Raw genomic sequence first — 21958 nt, 5'->3', positions numbered from 1 at the left:
CATACTATTCTGTCTCTCTTACTGACAAAATGTTGAACAAATGTGTGATTGAAGATTGATTGAAAGGAGGACAGGTCTCTCTCTATGTCTTCACAGGGACATAGAGGATTTGCCAAAGTGGGAACCAAACTTTGCTGTTCACTTTCAATCGTCCTGGCTTTCATTTCTGCTGTGCTTTTCCTCTGGAATGCCCTGCCCTCCTTGGCTTTCAAAGTCCTGTACAAGGTCCGGGGCAATGCCACCTTCCCTGTGAGACTTCCATCATATATCATATGAGTTAGCTTTCTTTGTTTCCACAGTGCATTATACGTGCTTCTATTATATGTGCCAGCAACAATCTGATGGGACACGAATCTTTTATATTTGTCCTTTCCACTAGTTTCCTCCCCACTAAACAGACAGGGAAACCAAATTTCAGAAATGAATCCTGAATTTGAACCCCCATTTCCTGATTGAGAAGGTGATGCTGGGAAACCTGCGTTTCTAGTTCTTGTTATTAACTAGCTATGGGACCTTGAACAAGTCACTTAGATTTTAGGTCTTGTCTCCACATTTACAAAATGGGTGGGAGGAAGACAAAGTCTGAAGATACTAATTTCTAAGCCTCTTCTAATGTAAATTACTGAATCTGAACATGGATTCCAGAGTCAACCTACCTACCAGGGTTTGAATCCTGAGTCTCACTTACTCCATGAACATCACCAGGTTACTTTAACCCTTCTGTGCTCAGCTTCATCTTTGAATGGGAACAATAACCATGCCAATCTTATAAATTTGGTGTGAGGATTAAATGAGTTAATTTATGTAAAGCACTCATCACAGTGTCTGCCACGTGGTGAACCTTCAAAAAGCATTAACTACCATCATTTTTATTCCACGATAACTCTGGGTTCACAAATTCAGCATCTAGAAAAGTCATCTCCAACTTCAATGTCCTCAATGCAAGCCAACGGTTTGGTTTTTTTTTGTTGTTGTTTTTTATTATGTTATGTTAATCACCTCAAGCCAACTGTTTTTCTTCATTTTGCTAGGGGTCAGCATAGCAGAGTGGTAAAGGGTATGGCTTTGTAAATATCAGAAAGGTAAGGGTGAAAAAAAACCACACACTTAGACTTGCGAAGTCCAGAAAACTTCCCTCCCATGGACCCTTTCTTAGGCAGTTACTTGAGGATGTGCTCCTTAAGTGTGACCAATGAAGAGATTGACATGGGGTCCAGGAATCAGTGGCTCTAACCACTGTAGTGAAGGTGACAGGGTGACAGTCTGTCCAGAGAAGCATGCCCAGAGAACAACCAGGAAGGAAGGCCTCAGGAAAGAGGCTCTGGGAAAAATGAGGAATAAGTGGAAAAGATAATGTGATGGATCCCTTGAAAATAATTGAGGATATTTCAGTGACAAATACTGCAGGAAAGAAAGAAAGGTAGTTAGAGAGCCCAGGAAAAATAAAACGTGGTAAAGAAAAGAAATTTTGTCCTATTTAGTATACAACTTGGCAATATGGTGAACAATTCCATAATCATAACAATATAAACATTGGTTATCAGTTTGGTTGAAAGTGGTGATTTAACTGTACCAGGAAGAAGGGAAAAGGGGAGGCAGAGAGGTAAGAGAGGTAAGTCCTCATCTACTATAACAGGAAATCCATAATATCTAAAATTGATAAGTCAGGGAATAGAAGTGCATGCATATTATTTAGAGATATGGGAAATATCCTCCAGAGAAAAAGGACTCAAAGAGTGGTTGCTTCATGGGAGCGGAAGAGGTAGGGTAGTCTGGGAACTATTGTTTTTCATTATAATTCTTTCAATACTAATTGATTTTTTTAAATCACATGCATTAATTATTTTAACCGTTTAAAAAAAAGTATAGAAGAAGAATATTGGAGTGAGATAGATTTGGGATGCACCCTTTGTGATTTGTGAGTCAAGGCAAATCACCTAACTCTACTCACTAAATCTCAGTTTCCTCTCCAGGGAAATGGGGGTCAGATTAGGATGGCTGAGGACAGAAAAAGACAATACACACAAAGCCCTTAGTGCATGCCTGGCATATAATCAGCTCTCAATAAACAGTACCTACAGAGTCAGGAAAGGGTAGGTTAAAGGCCGAGGCTGAAGTAGTATTGGGAAAATGACAGCATTTGGTTAGACACCCTGCCTCCTGCCTCCATGATACATGACAATCATTGGACACATACAAATGGATACCAGGTGAGTGATAGTTGCATGAGTTGTGACCCATGGGCCAGACTAGAGTCACAGTGAAGATCACTGAAAGGATCAGCAGCCATGAAGTAAATGATGGTTGGGCATGGCAAGTTCCATGCAACAGGATATCTGGTGAGTTACAGTCACTGGACAATGGGCTACAGCAGGCTCATCATTTCCTCCTCTTGCTTGTACCTTGTGGGGGATGTGTCAGAAGGAAAAGATTTAGAGGCTGTCAGGGTGAGGGTCAGAGGTCAGCTGGGGTCAGGAAGTCTATTTCACTGAGGTCACTCTCGTCTCCTTTCAATGTAATGAAGCCATTATTGGTGAAAGCAAGTGCCTGGCGTCCTGCTCTGTGAAGCAAGGCCCGCATGGGGAGCAGGGCTGAAAGAAGGAAGGGGACTCCCTTGGCTCATCCTCCTTCTGCCAATTCAACAGGCCTAGAAGGTGAGAGGTACATAGTCCCACTTGATGTAGGAAGCTCTCCCTAGTCCCTGGAGTGGGATGAAGAGGACAGTATGGGTGGAAACAGATTGCTTCTCCCTGTAATTAGGAATGGGGTCTCTCTCTCAATCTCTCTGTCCCTGTCTCTCTCTCTCTCTCTCACACACACACCATGCAAATATCACTTTAGAATGTCAGAACTGGAAGAAACATTTGTCTAACAACTAATTCAGCTCTCATCTTACCCTTAAAGGGTAAAACTAGGTGCCTTTCTTGAGATAACAGAGCAAATTAACAGGCTTGAACTATATACACTATACATTTTACTTAATTACTTGTTTATTGTCTGTCCCTCTCCTTTAGAACGTAAGCTCAATGAGGGTAGGAATTTCATCTGTTTTATTCACTGACATATCATCAGCACTTTAAACAGTGCCACCTGACACACAATAGATGCTCAATAAATATTTGTTAGGTGATTGAGTGAATGAATGGAAACACTGCACACATTGTATTCCTTTTCTAATGAGTCACAGAGTATACTAAAGGCTTTGAAAAGTCCTGCGTAGGAAATCTAATTAACATACCATTTTCCAAATATTTCACTATAGAAACTTTTTAAAAATAGTAAGATGTATTAATCATCCCATGGAACTAGTTTCCTGAAGGACACATTGTGGGAAATACTTTTCGCAAATGCACCATTCATGTTAGCAGATGGTCAGGGCTTTAACTCCAAACCACCACTCTGGACCTTACCACAGAGTTCTCAGAACACTTCAGAAATGGGAGTTGGATGTAGATGATTGCCCCAAAAAGGACCTGCTTTGGCTCTGGCCAGCTCTTGGATTTACAAAGCCAAGGATTTTTGGGGAGGGTGATAAATAAAAATGACAGATGAGCTGGCTCAGATAAGAGGAATCACAAGCTTGGACCATACTTATTAATCATACTGAATATATAGTCTTGCTCCACAGCCTTTTTGCTTGTACATATCTTGTTTCTCATTGATAAAATGGGGACAGCGCCAGTCACAACTTACTAGGACTATGGAAAGAATATGAGCTTTGGAGTCAAACATGTGAGTTTAAATTTGCTTCTGCCATATTAGCTGAGCTACATTAGGCAGGTTATATTGATTCATTGAGCTTCAGTTTCCTCTCCTACAAAGTGGGTATATTAATACCTATTACTCAGAGTTATTGACAGGCTTGAATGAGATAAGAAATATGCCTTCTTTTTTTTATAATTTTTTTTGGCTTTTTAAGTTTTTATTTTAATTCCAGTTAGTTAACATACAGTGCTATGTGAGTTTCAGGTGTACAATATGGTAAAGAAATGTGCCTGTATTCTTGATAAATAATTGTTGTTATTAATGCCTGTCAGAATAAAAGCTCCACAAAGGTGGCATTTTTGTTTGTATTGTTTATTGATGTATTCCCAACACTTAGAACAATGCCTGCCACATGGGAGTGCTCAATAAATATTTTTTAAATGTTGAATGAGTTATTACTAAGACCTCTTTCAGCTCTTCCTTTTATGAAGATATGAACCTACACAAGAGAAACTTGGCAAAATACTTTAAAGAATAGATGTCCTTTGTGTTAATACAATACCTTTGTCTAAAGAGCCCTTTTGGGGTGCCTGGGTGGCTCAGTTGGTTGAGTATCTGCCTTTGGTTCAGGTCACAATCCCAGGGTCCTGGGATCCAGCCCCCGCATCGGGCTCTCAGCTCAGTGGGGAGTCTGCTTCTCCCTCTCACTCTCCCTCTGTGCTCTCTTTCTCTCAAATAAATAAATAAAATATATTTTTTTAAGATTTTATTTATTTATTTGCGAGAGAGAATGAGAGAGAGCAAGAGAGGGAGGAGGGTCAGAGGGAGAAGCAGACTCCCTACTGAGCAGGGAGCCAGATGCGGGACTCGATCCCGGGACTCCAGGATCATGACCTGAGCCGAAGGCAGTCGCTTAACCCGACTGAGCCACCCAGGCGCCCGAAATAAATAAAATCTTAAAAAAAAAATAGAGAGCCCTTTTTCTTCCTACCTAGATATTATCATTCCCAGAAATACACAAGAAAATTGCAATACTTAAGTATATGAGGTCTTGTCTTCCTAACCAGACTGTAACTTGGAAGAGAGGGAATCTTTCTTTCTTTCTTTCTTTCTTTCTTTCTTTCTTTCTTTCTTTCTTTCTTTCTTTCTTTCTTTCCTCTCTCTCTTTCTCTCTCTCTTTCTTTCTTTCTTTCATCTTTCTTTCTTTCTTTCTTTTAAAGTAAACTCTATCCCCAATGTGGAGCTTGAACTCAGGACCCCAAGCTCAAGAGCTGCATGCTCTACCAACTGAGCCAGCCAGGTGCTGTAGGCATGTTTCTTCTTTACTTTTGGGGGGTACAATTTTGGTCATCATATTACTTAGTGCATATTACTTATCTGATTCTTCCGCCAAACTTGTGAGCTAACACATTGACTGGATCACAGTAGGTACCTAACAAGTTTTCACTGAGATAAGGACACAAGAGAAGAGGGGTCTGGTCAGGAATTCCCATCTCCCACCTAGAATCAACCCACTGGGGATGAGGAGCCAATTATGTTGGGAGCCACATGTCCCTTCCTAAAGCATCCTCTGCCTCTACATATGCAAATTTATGAGGTCTTGAGTGCCTCCTCTGTTGCATTGTTTAGACTTAAAAGAGATAGCCCAGGAGAATAAATATTAGGACTATTATAATGATGTTTATTATGTCAATTAAAGCCTATTCAGGAGACTCTTCTTGAGAGTCTTCTATGTACCAGGTACTGTGCTAGGTACTGGTAAGGATGTGGGAGAAGATGCAGAAAGAAGTAACACATGAATGGCCCTAGTCCTAAGAAACAAATGATCCAGCAGGTTTTGGCTCATAGAGACAATCATACACACAATAGCTATAATAATAGTTGTAGATTACATTATTAAAAACCATCATAGACATTATTTTAAAAGCTTTATGTGTAGGATCTAACTTTATCCTCATAATAACTGTAAGAGTTAAATATTCTCATTATCCCCATCGGACAGAGGAGGAAACTGAGGCATAGAGAGGTTAAAGAATTTGCCCCACTTCACAGAGCTGTGAAAGTAGACTCGACATTCAAACATGGGCAGGCTGACTCCAACACCTGTGCTCCTATTTTCCTATTAATTAAGAAAATAATTTGAAAACAGATTAGTCTCTCTTCTACTCTGGTTTCCTTTGTTTTTGTTTGTTTGTTTTCTTTTGTTTCTTCTGCTCTAGTTTCCTTTTTTAAAAAGATTTTATTTTTTTAAAGGTCTTTTATTTTTAAGTTATCTCTACACCCAACATGGGGCTGGAACCCACAACCTGGAGATCAAGAGTCAGATGCTCTACCAACTGAGCCAGCCAGGTGCCCCTACTCTGGTTTCCTTTGAATCAGAAAATATTATCTCCTCTTTCCTCACCCTCTGTGGCCAAATGAATAGTTAAATCCATTTTTCTGAAAGGGAGCTTGAGATACTTGCTCTGCTCTCATAGAATCATACTGCTGGAAATTCCCTCTTTTTGGCATTCAAGAGAATCCCTTCACTTGTTTCAAGTGTGTCAGGGTCACTGGAGGGTTGAGAAGAATTAGGTTTTCTGGGAAGGACTTGGAGGTGGGAAGTCAAGAAGGCATTCTCAAAGCTGGGAGCTGGGAGCCAGCAGAGCTTGGCCTTATTCAGCACCGTGGACAGGGCTCCTGGCATTCTCAGGACCCTGGACAGAGAGGCTGGTCACGCTTGCCGAGGGAACAGCTCTCATTCGTGAGCGGACCAAGCGAAACCAAACCGCTAAACTCCCATTCCCCTCTTTTCAGCCAGACCTCAGTCACCTGCTCTTGGATCTTAAGGACAGAGATACAGGGAGTGCATATATTTTAAAGGCGCTAGTAACGAGGGGAGATAAGACTCTGAGGTGGGGAGGATTATATAAATAAAAATGGCTTTGGCTGATGTACTTGGAAGAACTAAATTAAGGTTCTCCCGGGCACTGTTAACGGTATTTGTTAATGATATGTATTTTTAAGGCTGAGTAGCAAAGGGCCACAATTGTCCTCTTTATCACCCAAAGTCCTATCCGCCATCCCTTACACTCAAGTTTTAGTCTCTTGAAGAGGATTCCATATAGGAGAAAGAGAAAAATAATCTCTCCATAGCCCCTTGCTCTTCTCTTTTTCCCTTCCCTACCCCCACTCATTCCCTTTCTCTCTTTCTCAAATACACATGTGGGCGCGCGCGCGCACACACGGCGCACACACACACACACAGAGACACACAGAGGCTCAGGGTGAGAAGCGCGAGAGGTTCTGTACACTTGGAGACTGAATTCAGAGCAAGCGGATGCCCCCGAAAGCAGGCTCTGTCTCTTTAAATGGGTTGTAGCAGTGGGGGAGGGGAACTGGCCGGAGCTGGCATTGTCCAGTTTGAACTGAGCACCGGAAGTGAAGGGGCAGGGCCAGGGCCGTGCACTGAGCCCCCGGCCATTGTCCATCTCCGACCAGGGCACTAGCCACCCCTTGACCAACCCTCTTTATCTCTTAGAAGGGGAGGCTACCTCTTTAAGTAAGGAGATCCTTTACTCCAGTTCTTCCACCAACCGCACTCCTTGGGGAGGGAAGCGCACTTTAGGATGGGACTCTGAAAGGAGGAGGGTCTGGGAACCCAAGAGTGTCCGGAGTACTGGAAGAAATGCCTCCATCCACGTACCCACCTAGTCCCTCTCCCAGCAACAGATAGGGACGCGACTGGGATGGGGACAGGATGAGGACAGCTGGAGGAGGGAGGAACACTCTTTGGGTTCTTCCTGCTCGCCCAGGAAGCACCACGTGTAGTCAATTTTAGATACAGATTTGGAAGGAAAGGATTTGTTTTTTACACAGAGTCAATTAGGAGCACTTTGAGAGATCTAGAAAAACGGTCGAAACTCAGGGAGGCGGAGACATTCAGTTAGTCAGAGACAGCCCCTTGAGAGGCAGCGCCTTGGTCAGGACTGGAGATCAGCCCTGCTGGGTCTCCAGCCTCCCCCCTGCTTCCCCATCCCAGGCTTCCTAATGTCCTGAACTCCAGGTCTATCTAAGCACACGGGGGTGGGGGGTGAGAGCGGGTCAGCGCCAAGCAGCCGGGTCAGCTCGGAGGCCTGAAGGGGAAGGGAGGGGGAGGGGCGCTCAAGAGCTGGGGGAGGGGGAGGGCTCATCCATTTCTCCCTTGACAGGTGGTTTGAGTCTCTGATTGGCCAGCGCTGCCAGGCTCACACCTCCCTCCCCCAACTCTCTGGAATGTATAATTATCTGCGCGGGGGGTGGGGGTGGTCTGTGAGTGTGTGTGGGAGCAGTCACATGGTTTTAGAACTACGCCCCCCACACAAGCCCCCCACCTGTATGCTGCTTTGGGGAGCCCCCACTAAGTCGTTAAAGTACAGGATCCCAAATTCCGGGGTACTCAAGACTTCTAGGGCTGACGGCCCCCATCTCCAGATGTGTGTGGGGAGGGGGTGTCAAACCTCAAGATTCTGAGAAGGGACACCCCAGAGGTGTCAGAGACCATAGCGATGGGGGAGGGCCGGAGCTGGAGCCAGAGGGAAAGGGAGGGGAAAGAAGAGGGAGGGGAGGGGAGGGGGCTGCCCGCGGGGGGTTGGGTCATTGTCTTTTAGAATTTGGGAGCCTTTGAAAAGCCGTGGGCCCTCCCACCGCTATTGTGCTGGGGAAGATGTAGCAGCCTCTTCTCTGAGCCACCCCTTTGCCTCCGGACTTCTCTGGGGCCAGCAGCCACCCGACCAGGGGCCCGGGGCCGCGGGCTCAGCCGACTACCATGGGCTCTGTGTCAAACCAGCAGTTTGCAGGTTCGAGCTCGGGACTTACTGGGGACACCTTAGGCTTCAGGGGCGCCCAGGAGCCACATAAAAGGGAGGTGGGGAAATGTCCCCCAGACTGGCCGAAGGACCCTAAGTCTGTGCGGCCTCCTGCTTCAGGGGCCATTTCTGGACCAAGGAACCCTGGTGTCCCAGTGGCGTGCACGCCGAGGCTACGGGGGCGGGGGGAGAGAAGAGGAGGGGCCTGTCGGGCCATCTATCCCCGGGCAACGTGTTGTGGGAAGAGGAGCAAAACTTTTGGGGCAACACTGGCTTCAGCGTGAGCTTGGGGAGCGCGGGAGGCGGCCAGGACATGTCTTTCCTCGCCAGCTGCTTGGTACCTGCAGCCACCTGGGTGCCCACGCGGGGGCTGGACATTGGGGTCTCCCTGCGGGGTCTTGAGAGTACCCTCCAATTCCGTGGCCCCCCAGTTGAGCGCCCTCCCAACCTCCAGGTGGCTGCGCCAAGGCGCCGGAGGAGACGCCGGACGACGCCGCCCGGGCAGCAGAAGAGCCGCAGCTGCTGCACGGTGCCGGCATCTGTAAGTGGTTCAACGTGCGCATGGGCTTCGGCTTCCTGTCCATGACCGCCCGCGCCGGGGTCGCGCTTGACCCCCCGGTGGATGTCTTTGTGCATCAGGTGAGACCGATTCGGGGAACTTCGCCGGGGCAAGGGGATGTTGGCGCGCATATTCAAGGATGGGCGGCCGGACTCGGCTGTTGGATTGAGGGAGATGGTGGGGCCCTCATTGTGCGCTCTCGTCTGTGCCGTGGCACCCCAGTTCTGAGTCCGCATTAACACCAACGGGACGGGGGGGTGCAGAATCTATTATCAGCACCCCCAACCTTTCCTGGAACCCCTCTAGCTTACCACGTGTCTGTTACCTCTTTCCCCTGGGAAGGGGGCAGGGGGCAGGGAGGTGACCCCATGTGGCAGAAACTAAGGTTGTATTGTGCTTGCCGGTGGGGGGAGGGCCGAGCAGACCGGCCAGGGAAGCACATGCCCCTTCAGAGCAGGGCCCTGAGCGCCCAGCGTCTTTCACTAACGTGTGAATGGAGCTCCCTGGCGGGAGAGAAGCAGGCAGACCGCTCCGGGATCAAACGGGTAAAGCTGAGAAGTCAGCCGGGTCTCCTCACCCAGGTGGTCACCCAAAACTCAAGCCCTGGGGCCGGAGTGAGTTTGGCAGATCCTTGAAGAATCTGGGGGCCTGAAACCTCTTCCAGAGTACCCATCTCAGACACAGAATTAACCCACTGGGCTTTGGCTGTGGAGTTCTACCAGGAAGGAAAACCTAAGGAGTCCAGGCCTTAGATTTTGAGTCCAGGCTGGGAGGGAGTTAGGTCACAACCCCAAGTTCTCAGTTAAAGCAAGGCAGCCCAGTCGGGGTGAAATTCAGTGTCGCAGGGCAGGGGGTGGAGGGAGGCTAGCCTCTGGACCTATTCTCTGCTTGGCATTTATGGCCCCAGACAGCCATTGATTGCTGTCCTAACATTCCAGCCTCGAACAAGGAGCCAGAGACTTCAGGTTTCCCTCCTCCCCGGCTTCCTCTTCCTCTCACCCCCTCCTGAATCTCTTAGAAGTGTTCTGGTGGTCCTGAGACACCAGCCACCCATAACAACCATGAAAAGGAAGTTGCTTGGCTCCCTTGCACCTTTGGAGGTTTGGTGTGGGACCTGGGAGGGAGAAATTGATCATCTCAGGTCCAGTAGGTTGACACCCAGGCCGGGCAGGGAGGGGTTACTTCGGAGAGGTTGGCTTTAGGAGCCTTGGGGGAGGGGAAAGGAGGATGTGGGGATTAAGGGTTGGAGCCTGAGGGATGGTATTCTGGAGGGGGAGGGGTGAAGGGAGATCCTGGGTGGACTGGTGGGAGGCTGCAGGGAAGTCTCCGGAGCATGGCCTTCAGCGAGGACACGGAGTGGGGAGATAGGGGATGCAGGGAACCAGTTCATGTTGGGTACTGGGGAGGGGGTCACTGGGTTACTCGAACATACCCTGGGAGGGTGTGCAGCCATATGCTTAGCCACTTCCTAGCCTCGTCCTGTATCTCCTCCCACCCTCAGCCGCCCTCCCACCATCCCGACAACTAGTTCTGGCTTTGTCCCCCCCCCCCCCCGTCTCATTTACATATGTGAATGATAACCCACAGGAAGTAATTGTGGGAGAATGAAGGGAATTGGCCTCTTTAGATCTATTAAATCACTTTATTACAGGAACCAGCTTTGAATGGCCCTCCTCAGCGGGGTAGCCAGCTCTCCCACTTGCCCATTTATCTGATCACAAAGAGATTAAATTCTGTTGGTCTGGAGACGGACTGGACAGCTTCCCCAACTTTGGGAGGCTTGGAATAAAAGAGACCCAACATTTTCTTGCCTCCCTTCCAAAGGCTGCTAAAGAGGGGCTGGAAGGAATGTAGCCCCTCATCATCTGGGGTTCGTTGGTGCTATGCAAATACCAAGGAAGGTGTTCCTGAACAAATGAATCTGTGCCTCAAGCCACTTAACATTGGGATCAAAAGCATTTGGAAAATACTGGATGGTCTAGAGGAAAGCAGGGACCTTCAGATTTGGGGAGTGGAGCCTGCACCATGCTCCTTCATTGGGTTAGTTGGGAGATAATCTGGGTCTTGGAATGTCCGGGGACATGCCGAGGTTGAGTAAGTTATCAAGAGGGAGTTGAGCAGGGAGAAGGAATCAGCAATTTGTCTCCCAAACGCCCTCCACCAACAGTCACAGAGGACAATGACTGGAATTTCCCTGAGCCTTACCTGGTAGGATAGCATGCTGCCGGGGCTTGGGTTGATCCTCAAACCCTATGGTAGCAGTAGACTGGTGATTACAATCCCTGCAGTTGAGAAATCTGAACTATCTCTTGGGGATCGAATGTAGAGGAATTGAGTAGATGCAGGATGATCCCTAAAAATTGTTCTAGGCTAGAGAGAGAGAGAGTGTGTGTGTGTGTGTGTGTGTGTGTGTGTGTGGCGGGAGGTGGGGGCTCGGGTAAAGGCAGCTCTCTTTAAGAAGAAAACCTCCCCTTTGGCTGCTGCTGGTAGGTACCCTGGAGCCTGAGGTGGTGAGAAGGGTAATTGTCCTGGTAAACATCTACCAGGGAAGAAGGGTCAGGAAGCCCTTTAATAAGAAAAGATAAAAAGGGGGGAAAGCAATTTAACATTTTCTTTTCCTTCCAAGGTTGGGCTTATTTGGTTCCCAACACTATTCACTACTGTCCTTGCTCCCTCTCAGAACACTTCATGCCCCCCGCCGTGCGCCCCCCCCCCGTTGATGAGTAGGAAAGAAAACCTACCCTTACCCTTAAGAATGGGGGGGGGTTGCAAAAGAGATTTCTCTAAACCGTTTTATTCAGACACAGATCTTTAGATCTGGAACTCTCTGCTTGTCCCTGGAGTTAGGAGAATTTAAGAATCATAATATTGGCAGATGGCCAGCCCTAAATCAAGGTTTCTCAACCTCAACACTATTGGCATATTTTGAAAAGGATAACTCTTTGTTCAGGGCATCCCTCGGTTGTGACAACCAAAAATGTCTCCAGACGTTGCCAAATGCCCCCCTTGGAGGCAGACTCCCCCTCAGTTGAGAAATAGTTATATAGGGAAAGCAGGCAAGAAAGCACTAAATTGTTTTCCTAAGATTCACCAAGAATTTTGAAATCTTCATAGCCGTTTTAAGAGTTTTGGCTTAACTCATGTTTCCTGTGGCTCAACTCCCAAACCCCCAAGATTTGTGGAAATTTGAGAACAAGAAAAGGCTCCCTGCTTACTCTACAGCTGCTCAGAACCCAAATACGAGTTTAAGATGGCTTTCTAGCTAAAAAGCGGAATTGGAAGGCCTGGAGGCAAAAGAAGAGCCCAAATCTGACTAAGGGACCAAGTTTGGGTTAGGAGGAAATATTTCAATCCTGAGGAACTGTTAACAACTGAAGCCACGTGGCTTGCTTTTTCTGCGACGGATGAGTGGGAGAGCAACCTCCGGCAGGGTCTGAATTAGGACTCTTGGGTGTTGGGGGCGGGGAGGGGAGAATGTAAAGAGATCTTTCCCACTTGGTTTATAACTTTACTAGTGCCTCTGATTACTCACCTCATATCTAGTTAGTGATGTGCTTGTCTTATCTCTCCTTCTCTAACTAACCTATAAGATCTTAAGGGCGGGACTAGCTGTCCGGTTAGTTTCCTAGTCCTTACTTGGTGGGCTGAAGGAATGCATATGAAGTAAGGAGCTCCCGAATCAGGAGGACGTGAACAGTTTGGGGTCCTTGTCAGTAGAGGTCTTCCTCCAGAGAAAAAGATTGGAGATAGGGGGAGGGAATGTTAGCTGATAACTGCTTTTCCGGACCGATGTCTAAAATAGGGCTGGGCTCTTAGATGCACCATGAAAGTTGGTGGCAGGATTGTCACAACTGGAGACCCAGATGGGATCCTCTGGTTTTTTTGCTTATGGAACTGGAAGCCACAGGTTTGGTCATTGCTTAATTTTTTCATCTTAACAGGACAAATCAGATTCTAAGAAGTAAGTGAATCACCCTGATTTTCAGAAAGTTGGTAGAGGTTAGTTTGAGCGTTATGGGATCTTCTCGGGTCTTTCTCTTTCTGAAGAGACATGCTTTCTGGACAGTGTCCGAAGTAAAGGCTGTGCCACCATCCTGAGTGAGCTTTCAATATGAGAAACTTGTCACTTTCATTCAGCTGGTGACACAACTGCCTGTCTTTTAGTGACTTTCCCCAGGGCAAAATTGTTTCTTGAACATTCCTAATCAAACCACCCTACTAGAATTGCCTGTTTTTGGAGGGGAAACTGCTCTAGGCAAAACCTCCACCCTCCCTTCTTCCTGCAGGCAGCAGTAACAATTACTACCTATCCGAAATCTGGGGTCAGGCAGTGTGGGGGAGGAGAAAATTTTCAGGAATAGTAAATCATTTGTACAGACTCATTTCAAATGATCTCAGCTTGGAGTATTTAATTCACATAGGAACTCAAAGTCCAAGAAGAGTAAGTGGCTTTTGTAAATGGTCAAGAGCACCAGAACAACTGGGTTTCTGGCTTAAAACTGCAGGACCCTTTCTTCTGCACCCCTTGGGTGGGTGTGGGCCCTGGTGAGAAGTCAGCTTCCTATCCTTGAAAGTTTGGTCCCCTTGAAACTCCTTCCTGAGGACAGAAGCTTCCTTGCCCTGAGGAGCTGGGGAGATCAAGCTCTGGTTTTCAGCTCCGAACCTGGCAACTCCTTCAGTCCCCCGAGAGCGGCTTTTAATGCAGACAAGCTGCTGAGCAGCACCATCTGGTGGAGGACTCCAGGCAGTTGCTGGGGTCCTGGCTGTGTCCGAGCAGAGGTGCTCTCTGGGGGTTGCCTGTCTGCTGGCAGCCTCTGGTTCTGGACAGATCTCTTTCCTCAACCTTCCCTGACACATCATCAAACAAACTGCTTCTGGTAGAGCTGGTTGGTTTTCTAGCCCCTACCAAATCCTACCTTCAGGAATGAAGCTCAGGTAGGACTATGACAACACCTCAGGACTGAGTCATTTCTTTCATCGGCTTCCTTTCCTTATATGCGGCTGTCAGAAAGTTCTAGAATATGTGTATGTGATCTGCATTATTGCATAGCACTGGCTGGAGGGTCAGGTTAGCTGCAATCAGAGCATCTCTGCAGCTCACTGAATTTGGACGAGGTGCCTCCCTTCTCTGCCTCCCTGACCTCAGCTGTAACATGGGGTCATAATAAGGCCTACTTGGCAGGCTTGGTATAAAGGGTAAGTGCTTAGAGCTCTCCTTAGCCTCTCCTTAGCCTTACTAAGCGTGGATACATATCAGCAACTCAGGATAGTGGAGAGCTTGGCTGAGGCCACAAAGATTTGTGTATTGCTAGGTGTCTAGCCCTGAAGGGATAGACATGCACTAATCAGTCTTGAGCTGGAATGGCCCTGAGTGTTGCAGAAAAACCAGGAACTCAGACTTGGATCCCTGAGACCGAAGCAAGTTTTCCTGAAATTCTGCCTGCCACTTCTGTAGAAAGGAGCAATGTGACTAAAAATGGGCCTTGTTGGAGCTGGTTATCATGCAGTCTGATGCCCTGCTTTTACAGAAGATTAAAAAACCCACGTGTGTCCGACCTTAGAGAGTAATTTCCGGGGAAACTCAAGTGCCTGTGTGCTTTTTACTCCATCACATTCTCTGTGTGACCCCTAAGCTCCTTTTTATTATAGAAACTGCTGAAGCCACCGATTGATGCTGGGATGGAGTATTTGATGAGGGGAAGGTTAGTGGAGACAGTGGTGAGGTATTAAGAAGGAAGCAGAGGGTCTAAATAGAGAACTGGCCTGAACCCTTCCCTGCCATCCAACAGAAGAAATGCCATCGGCCCCCGTGCAGTGGACCCCCTGTGGGCTGCCCACCCTCTGGCCTTGAACGAACTAGGTAAGGAAGATGGGAAGGAAGCCTGCCTCCCCACTAACCTTTCACATAATTTATCGGAATAAATAACCCTCGTTCAGGTTCCTGCATAAAGGATTTGACCAAAGGTAACAAGGGTTGGGGGGTGGGCAGGGGTCCTGTGTAGTTCTCTCTGGAAGGCTGGGATGGCAGGTCAGGGAGAAGGAAGGATGGCTGCTGGTGGTGACTTTGGCAGACCCAGCAGGCTTGACTGGGGAAGAAAGGTGTCTCTATCCATTTCTCTCCGTGACCATAACCCCAACATGGAGAGGAAGGAACTGATGAATGTGGTGAATGTGGGGTGGGGGGGAGTCGGGGGAAGCCGCAGCCTCTGGAACTCCAGGAATCTGACCACCAGAACCAACCAGTGTCAACTCTTTGTTTCCTGGGGCTGGGCTCTATTGGGGGAGCTCAAGCCTTGCCCCTCCCCCCCAGGCCTTTTCTTTTTTGGAGGGGATGGGGAGAGGGGCGGGGCCCTGCTTTGTGTGTGGTTGGGGGTGGGGTGGGGGTAGTAGCAAGAATTTCAGGCTCCTTTCTGATGCAGGCCCTGTGAGGCCAGCGCAGTGGGGCTGCACGGCGATTACCTATCTGATAAGAGAGGAATTCAAACTATGTGCTGTAGAAAGGGGCGGGGTGGGGGGCAGGGAGCCACCCCTGGAGACCACCAGTCTAAATCTTGACCGGCTATGGTAAGGTGCCTGCGGGGTTATTTTTTTTAAACTTTTGAGAGGCTTAAATAGACCTCAGATCCTCCAGTGATGGAGTGGGTGACCTGAGAGGACCAGTTTCACGTTGCCCACACTGGTATTTTCTTGTTCTCCCAGTAAGCCTAGGAGGTGTAGATGGATATTTTTTTCTGAGTTTCCACAGTTATAAAAACCAGAGTTAAAATTTTGAGGCTCTTGACACTTGGTTCTCACTGTTACCCTGCCCTGATCCAGTCTGAAGGGGCTGATAACTGCTACTCACTGAGGATTTATGTGTGGCTGGCTATGGGTTAACCACTCTTCATGCATAAAACCTCATAGCTCCTCCATAAAATTAATATTTGCTCCATTTTATAGGTCAGCGCAGAAAGGAGGGAACAACAGGCCCTCAGACTCCAAACCCTTGTTCTTAATCACGTATCTGCTCAATCACAGCTGGAACTAGGAGAGTCCCAGCCTTGGAACCCACTAGGCAAATGGGAGGACCTGGGATTGTACCTCCTGACCGACTGGCTTGTCCCAGATGAATAAGAAACAAGTCAAATGTAACTTCAAATCAGGGTGGTTTCTGTGCAACAGGAAAGGGGAAAGAGCCCTGCAGTGTTTTTATTTCCTGCTTTAACACTGCCCCTTCCCTCACATCAACATTGGGGGAAGGGCGCGGTCTTCTTGGGCGCGGTCTTCTTGGGCGCGGTCTTCTTGTCCTAGGCTGTTCCTGTGGGTAGGAAAAGACAGGAGAGGCTATTCCTATGATGGAACTGGTGGACAAAAGGTACAGATAATAATACATGAAATATTAGCTGAGCATATTCTTGATGTTTCCATGCCCATATAATCTTCATTAGAGGCTTAGGTGAGTAACTTACCTGTTACCCCATCCTCTGAAGGAGCTGAGGGCCAGAGGTGAATGATTGACTTAAGGTCATGCAGCCAACAGTTGGTAGAACCAACATTCCATGAACTACCATGTCTGGCACTCAGGCTTAGGCTCTTAACCAATGATCTCAATGGGATCTTTGTTTTCAGCAATGCTATCTGAATTAAAACAACAATGTAAATGATGGAGAAATTGGGGATCCCATCGGCTAAAGAGCATGTTGCACCTAAGACCTAAGTTCCAGTTTGAAATATTCCTCCTACCAACCACCACCTGCATAATATAATAATGTTACTTACTCATGCTCCCTTAAGCCAAGAGTGGGTGCACAGTGATGCCTTTTGCTTCTCCGAACCCTATTTTCTGTAACCACACTTTGTTGACATTTGACGCACTCTTTGGATGTTTGACTATAATGGGGTAAGCTATAATGAAGTCTATTCTGGGGAGGCTATGGGAGAGGCATTCACCTGCACTAAGGTGTTGCTGTTGATGTATTAAGCGGCAAGGTGGAATAGGCTGTGAGCTTTATTTAAATCAGAAACCCTGGGTTCTTATGACCCTGTTATAGCTGCTCACCTAGCTAGGTGATAACTCCCATTTTTGGGGAAGGCTGCCGGGCAAGTGTTGATATTTTTAAATTTTGGTAAAAACATGTGTTTTAATGGGGTTGTTCCAAACATTCTAGATCTTTTTCTCCTTCACCAGTAGTACTTGGTCATCTTCCCAAGTCAGATAATTCAGATTTACCTCTTGGGTCATTGGTTCATTCAAAAATGTGTTAGGCATGATATTCTGTGATTTTTTTTTTTTCTTACTGATTTATAGTTGCTTTTTGTAGTTTCATCAGTCTGTCTTTTTACAGGATTTTAACTTTTTTTTTTTTTAAAGATTTTTATTTATTTATTTGACAGAGAGACAGTGAGAGAGAGGGAACACAAGCAGGGGGAGTGGTGAGGGAGAAGCAGGCTTCCCGCCAAGCAGAGAGCCCCACTGAGCAGAGAGCCCGATGGGGGGATCATGACCTGAGATGATCTTGATTCTGGGATCATGACCTGAGCTGAAGGCAGACGCTTCACGACTGAGCCACCCAGGCGCCCCCCCCTTTTTTTTAACATTTTGATATTTAAACCCTCTAGAATGTATTTTGCATACATGTGATAGAAAGTATAGAAGTCTGGCTTGATATCCAAAATGGACAGCTAATTTTCTCAACCGTTTTAAACTGTTTCCCTCACCTATTAATTTCTCGATATGTACTTGGATCTCTTAGTGGATTTTCCCTTATAAATTTACTGATCCATCTGCTTGGGTCATACTGTCTTGTTCCTTGACCTTGTAGTAACATTACTTTGATAGAATTCCAAACCTGGAAGAAGGTTGCAAGAATAATACTAAAAACTCCCCATATGACCTTTACCCCAAAACTCCCATAGGACCTTTACCCAGATTCAGCAATTCTTAAAATTCTGTCCCAATTGCCTGGTCATTCTTCATTGTACAAATAAACTTTTTTTGTCTCCTTAATCATAAGTTACAGACATCAAGCACCTTTATTGCTAAATATTTCAGTGTGTATTTTCGAAACTAGGGTCACTCTCTTTCACAGTCTCAGTACAAAGATCAAAATCTGGGCATTTAATATGGGAACATATCTGTATTCCAATATGTAAATTTTGTGAGTTGTCCTAATGTTTTTTTTCCCTGTTCCAGGACCCAATCCAGGAGCATGCATCACACTTAATTGTTGAGTTTCTGTACTTATTCAGACTTTGTTTTTCATGACCTCAACTTTTTTTTTTTTTTTTAAGATTTTATTTTTATTTGAAGAGAGAGACACAGCAAGAGAGGGAACACAAGCAGGGGGAGTGGGAGAGGGAGAAGCAGGCTTCCCGCTGAGCAGGGAGCTCAATGCGGGGCTCAATCCCAGGACCCTGGGACCATGACCTGAGCTGAAGGTAGACACTTAACGACTGAGCCACCCAGGCGCCCATGACCTCAACATTTTTAAAGTGTACAAGGCTGTTACATTTTACAGTTTTATATTTGTTGATTTCCCTTCCTTTCTCCCTCCCTTTTTCTTTCTTTCCTTCCTTTTTTCTTTCTTTCTTTTTCTTTCTCTCTCTTTTCCTTCCTTCCTTCTTTCCTTCCTTCCTTCCTTCCTGTAATCTCTGTACCCATCATGGGGCTTGAACTTATGACCCCAAGATCAAGAGCCACATGCTCCACCAACCGAGCCAGCCACGCGCCTCTATTTGTTGATTTCTTATGCATGCTAAGTTTAAAAATTTTTTATCTGGGGCGCCTGGGTGGCTCAGTCGGTTAAGCGACTGCCTTCGGCTCAGGTCATGATCCTGGAGTCCCTGGATCGAGTCCTGCATCGGGCTCCCTGTTCAGTGGGGAGTCTGCTTCTCCCTCTGACCCTCCCCCCTCTCATGTGCTCCCTCTCTCTCATTCTCTCTCTCTCAAATAAAAATAAATAAAATCTTTAAAAAAAAAAATTTTTTTTTTTTGATCTGTTCTATTTTAGTTTAAATGAGACTAGCTACCGAAAATGTTATGGCATCTGATTATGTAATGATTGTTCTTTGTTAATGTAACCTAGATCACTTGTTCTTAATTATGGAGCTCTTTGAGTTGACAGTTTCTTTACTGATAACATGGCAGTATTATCACACTTGTTCTTCACAACTTACAAGAACGCATGTATGCAGGCTTTTGGTGTAAGCATGGAGAACTAACATTAAAATCTCCCATGTTTCCTTCCCCAGAGCAAGCTGCACATGGAGGGCTTCCGGAGCCTGAAGGAGGGTGAGGCAGTGGAGTTCACCTTTAAGAAGTCGGCTAAGGGCCTAGAGTCTATCAGGGTCACCGGCCCTGGTGGGGTGTTTTGTATTGGGAGTGAGAGGCGGCCCAAAGGGAAGAACATGCAGAAGCGCAGATCAAAGGGAGACAGGTATGAAGGTGGCTTGAGAAGGGAGAGCTCTCCCGATCTAGCCCCTTTCTTGGACCAGGATGCCAAAGACAAAATGAAGCCTGTGGTCCCTGGCAACACCTGGGTATTCGGGGTTTCTGCCTTAGGATGTGGGAGATGGGGAAAGGGCTGTACGTGAGAGGGGCACATGATGACCTAGCTTTTTGACTTGACAAGTAATTTTGCTCTGTGAGCTCTTGCTTTCATTGTTAGTTAGGGGTAGTGATGCTAGCCTCACATGATTATTTTAGAGGCAAAGGAGACCACGAATGTGAAACTCTACGTGATGAGGGCAAACTGGTGTATGTACCTGTTGCTTCTTCACTAGGTCTCCTAAGTGGCTCGTTTTTTTTGTCTTCACTGTGTCCTGGAGCAGATCATATGGTCTGATTCCTTTAATTTTCCTTATTTTTAGTGAATGACAGGTACCGTTTCTTAAGGGCACGGTAGCATCTTACCTATCTCCCAAATTGCAGTTTCCAGTTGGGGTCCATGATTTCCATTCTTGATATTTCAGTATTTTCAGGTTAACCTGAATCTGAAGATACCATCTAGACAATTACAGATTTAGGAAGAACTTAGAGGTAGCAGTTATGGTCATATTCTTCCTTTTCTAAGTGGGGAAATTAGTTTCCAGGAAGGGGAGTGAGTATAGTAACTGACCAGAGCCCAGGTGTCCTCAATCAGAGGAAGGCTTCTGCTCTCACTCGTTTCTCAACTTGACTATCCTGCTCTGTTCTAGGTGCTACAACTGTGGAGGTCTAGACCACCATGCCAAGGAATGCAAGCTGCCACCCCAGCCCAAGAAGTGCCACTTCTGCCAGAGCATCAGCCATATGGTGGCCTCGTGTCCCCTGAAGGCCCAGCAGGCTCCCAGCTCACAGGGAAAGCCAGCCTACTTTCGGGAGGAAGAAGAAGAAGAGATCCATAGCCCTGCCCTGCTCCCAGAGGCCCAGAATTGAGCTGCAGCGGGTGGGGGCAATTCTTTGGCGATCAGGAAGTTTTGAGGAGCAGGCATCAATCGGCAGAGTGGAGAAAGTGGGGACAGGGTGGGTGGGGGGCAGCTGGCTCTGCCATGCATCTCAGGCCGGGGTCCACAGCGTCACCCCCTCTTCCCTCTTGGCACAGGGTAGGGGGGAAGGGGTGAGGCCAATGATCTCCAACTGCGCTCTATCCAAATGCTCTGAGGGTTCTGGAGAAAATCCCTCCCTGTGTGCTTTATAGGAGTCTCTGCCCCCAGATCTCCAGCTTTTGAAAGTGGCCTGGGGAGGGGAATTGTTTTCCTTTCGAAGAAGGAGATGTAATAATTGTTCCCATGCCAGAATGTAGAGATTTAAGCATGAGACCAGATGGATGGGCCCAACCCACGAGCCACCATATTCTGTGGGAGGGAGTCTCTCAGGGGTAAGGCGGGTTTTTCCACATCTTGTCTCATAACCTACTGTTGGGATATAGGGTGCTGAGGACTGTCTCAAGCAGTGGGTTGTGACAGTAGCCACAGGATTGTTGGGGGAACAGCTGCAGACCTGCTGCCCCGAAGCTGACTCCCACCCCATTCTGGGCCGATAGAATTTTATTTATTTGCTCCCGTGGACACCGCACCTTGGGCCCCACTTTCTCCAGGATGCCAACTGCACTAGCTGTGTGCGAATGACGTATCTTGTGCATTTTAACTTTGTTTTCGTAATATAAATATTCTGGTTTTGTATTTTTGTGTATTTTAATCTTAAGGCCCTCATTCCTGCACTGTGTTCTCAGGTACATTAGCGATCTCAGGGATAAGTCGGCAGCAGGTCCGGGACTGCACAGCAGGAATATTTTGTTTGATCACCAGGGAGAACATCTATTTGGAGTGCATAGCCTATTGAACTACCTCATTTTTGGCAATTAGAGCTGGCTTTTCTGCCATACCTTCAGTGAGCCATGGGAGACTAGGTTTTAACTCAGTTGCCCCATGACTTGATCTCCTACTGGAAGATTGGAAATTGGTCTGAACAGGAAAAGATGGTCCAGGAAGTAGCGTCAGGAGAGGTCGCACCAGCTGAAAGGTGCCATGGGGAAGCCAAGATTAGTTGCGAGTTGTCTATACGTGTAATAAAGGATTCCTGTTCCAGACTTCTAATCCCAGGGCACAGGACTCACTTTACATACCAGATCCATCCTTCACTGGATTGGGCTAGACCTACCATGCACAACAGGGTGTGTGTGTGTGCGTGCGTGCACGCACGTGCGTGTGCAAGTTTTAAAAATGAATTGGTAAGGATGGGTTTAAGAAAAATAACTCTGGACCCATCTTGAGCTGCCCAGGGATGAGTGTATGCAGCGAAGGCTAAATTTCTTAACCTTTATAAATTCTGGGCTTCTCTTGTTGGCTTCCAGAGAGACCATAAGCCATGGCTTCTTCACGGTGCCCAGATCCGGTGTCCTGTCCTGCT

General features: G+C 47.0%; 1 protein-coding gene across 1 annotated transcript; it reads left to right on the top strand.

The window, feature by feature from the left end:
* Positions 1–8491: 8491 nt before the first annotated feature.
* On the top strand, positions 8492–20485 carry LIN28A (lin-28 homolog A). Its single transcript, XM_045870320.1, has 4 exons — positions 8492–8522; positions 8986–9170; positions 19321–19505; positions 20266–20485. The coding sequence occupies exons 1-4, from the start codon at positions 8492–8494 to the stop codon at positions 20483–20485; spliced, it is 621 nt and encodes a 206-aa protein (XP_045726276.1).
* Positions 20486–21958: the final 1473 nt, after the last annotated feature.

Source organism: Mirounga angustirostris, unplaced genomic scaffold (genome assembly GCF_029215605.1).
Source record: "Mirounga angustirostris isolate CCGP_5_RB_7025 unplaced genomic scaffold, mMirAng1.0.hap1 SCAF_4, whole genome shotgun sequence".
Lineage (NCBI taxonomy): Eukaryota > Metazoa > Chordata > Mammalia > Carnivora > Phocidae > Mirounga > Mirounga angustirostris.
The sequence above is the reverse complement of the archived record's forward strand: the minus strand, read 5'-3'. Positions and strand labels throughout refer to the sequence as shown.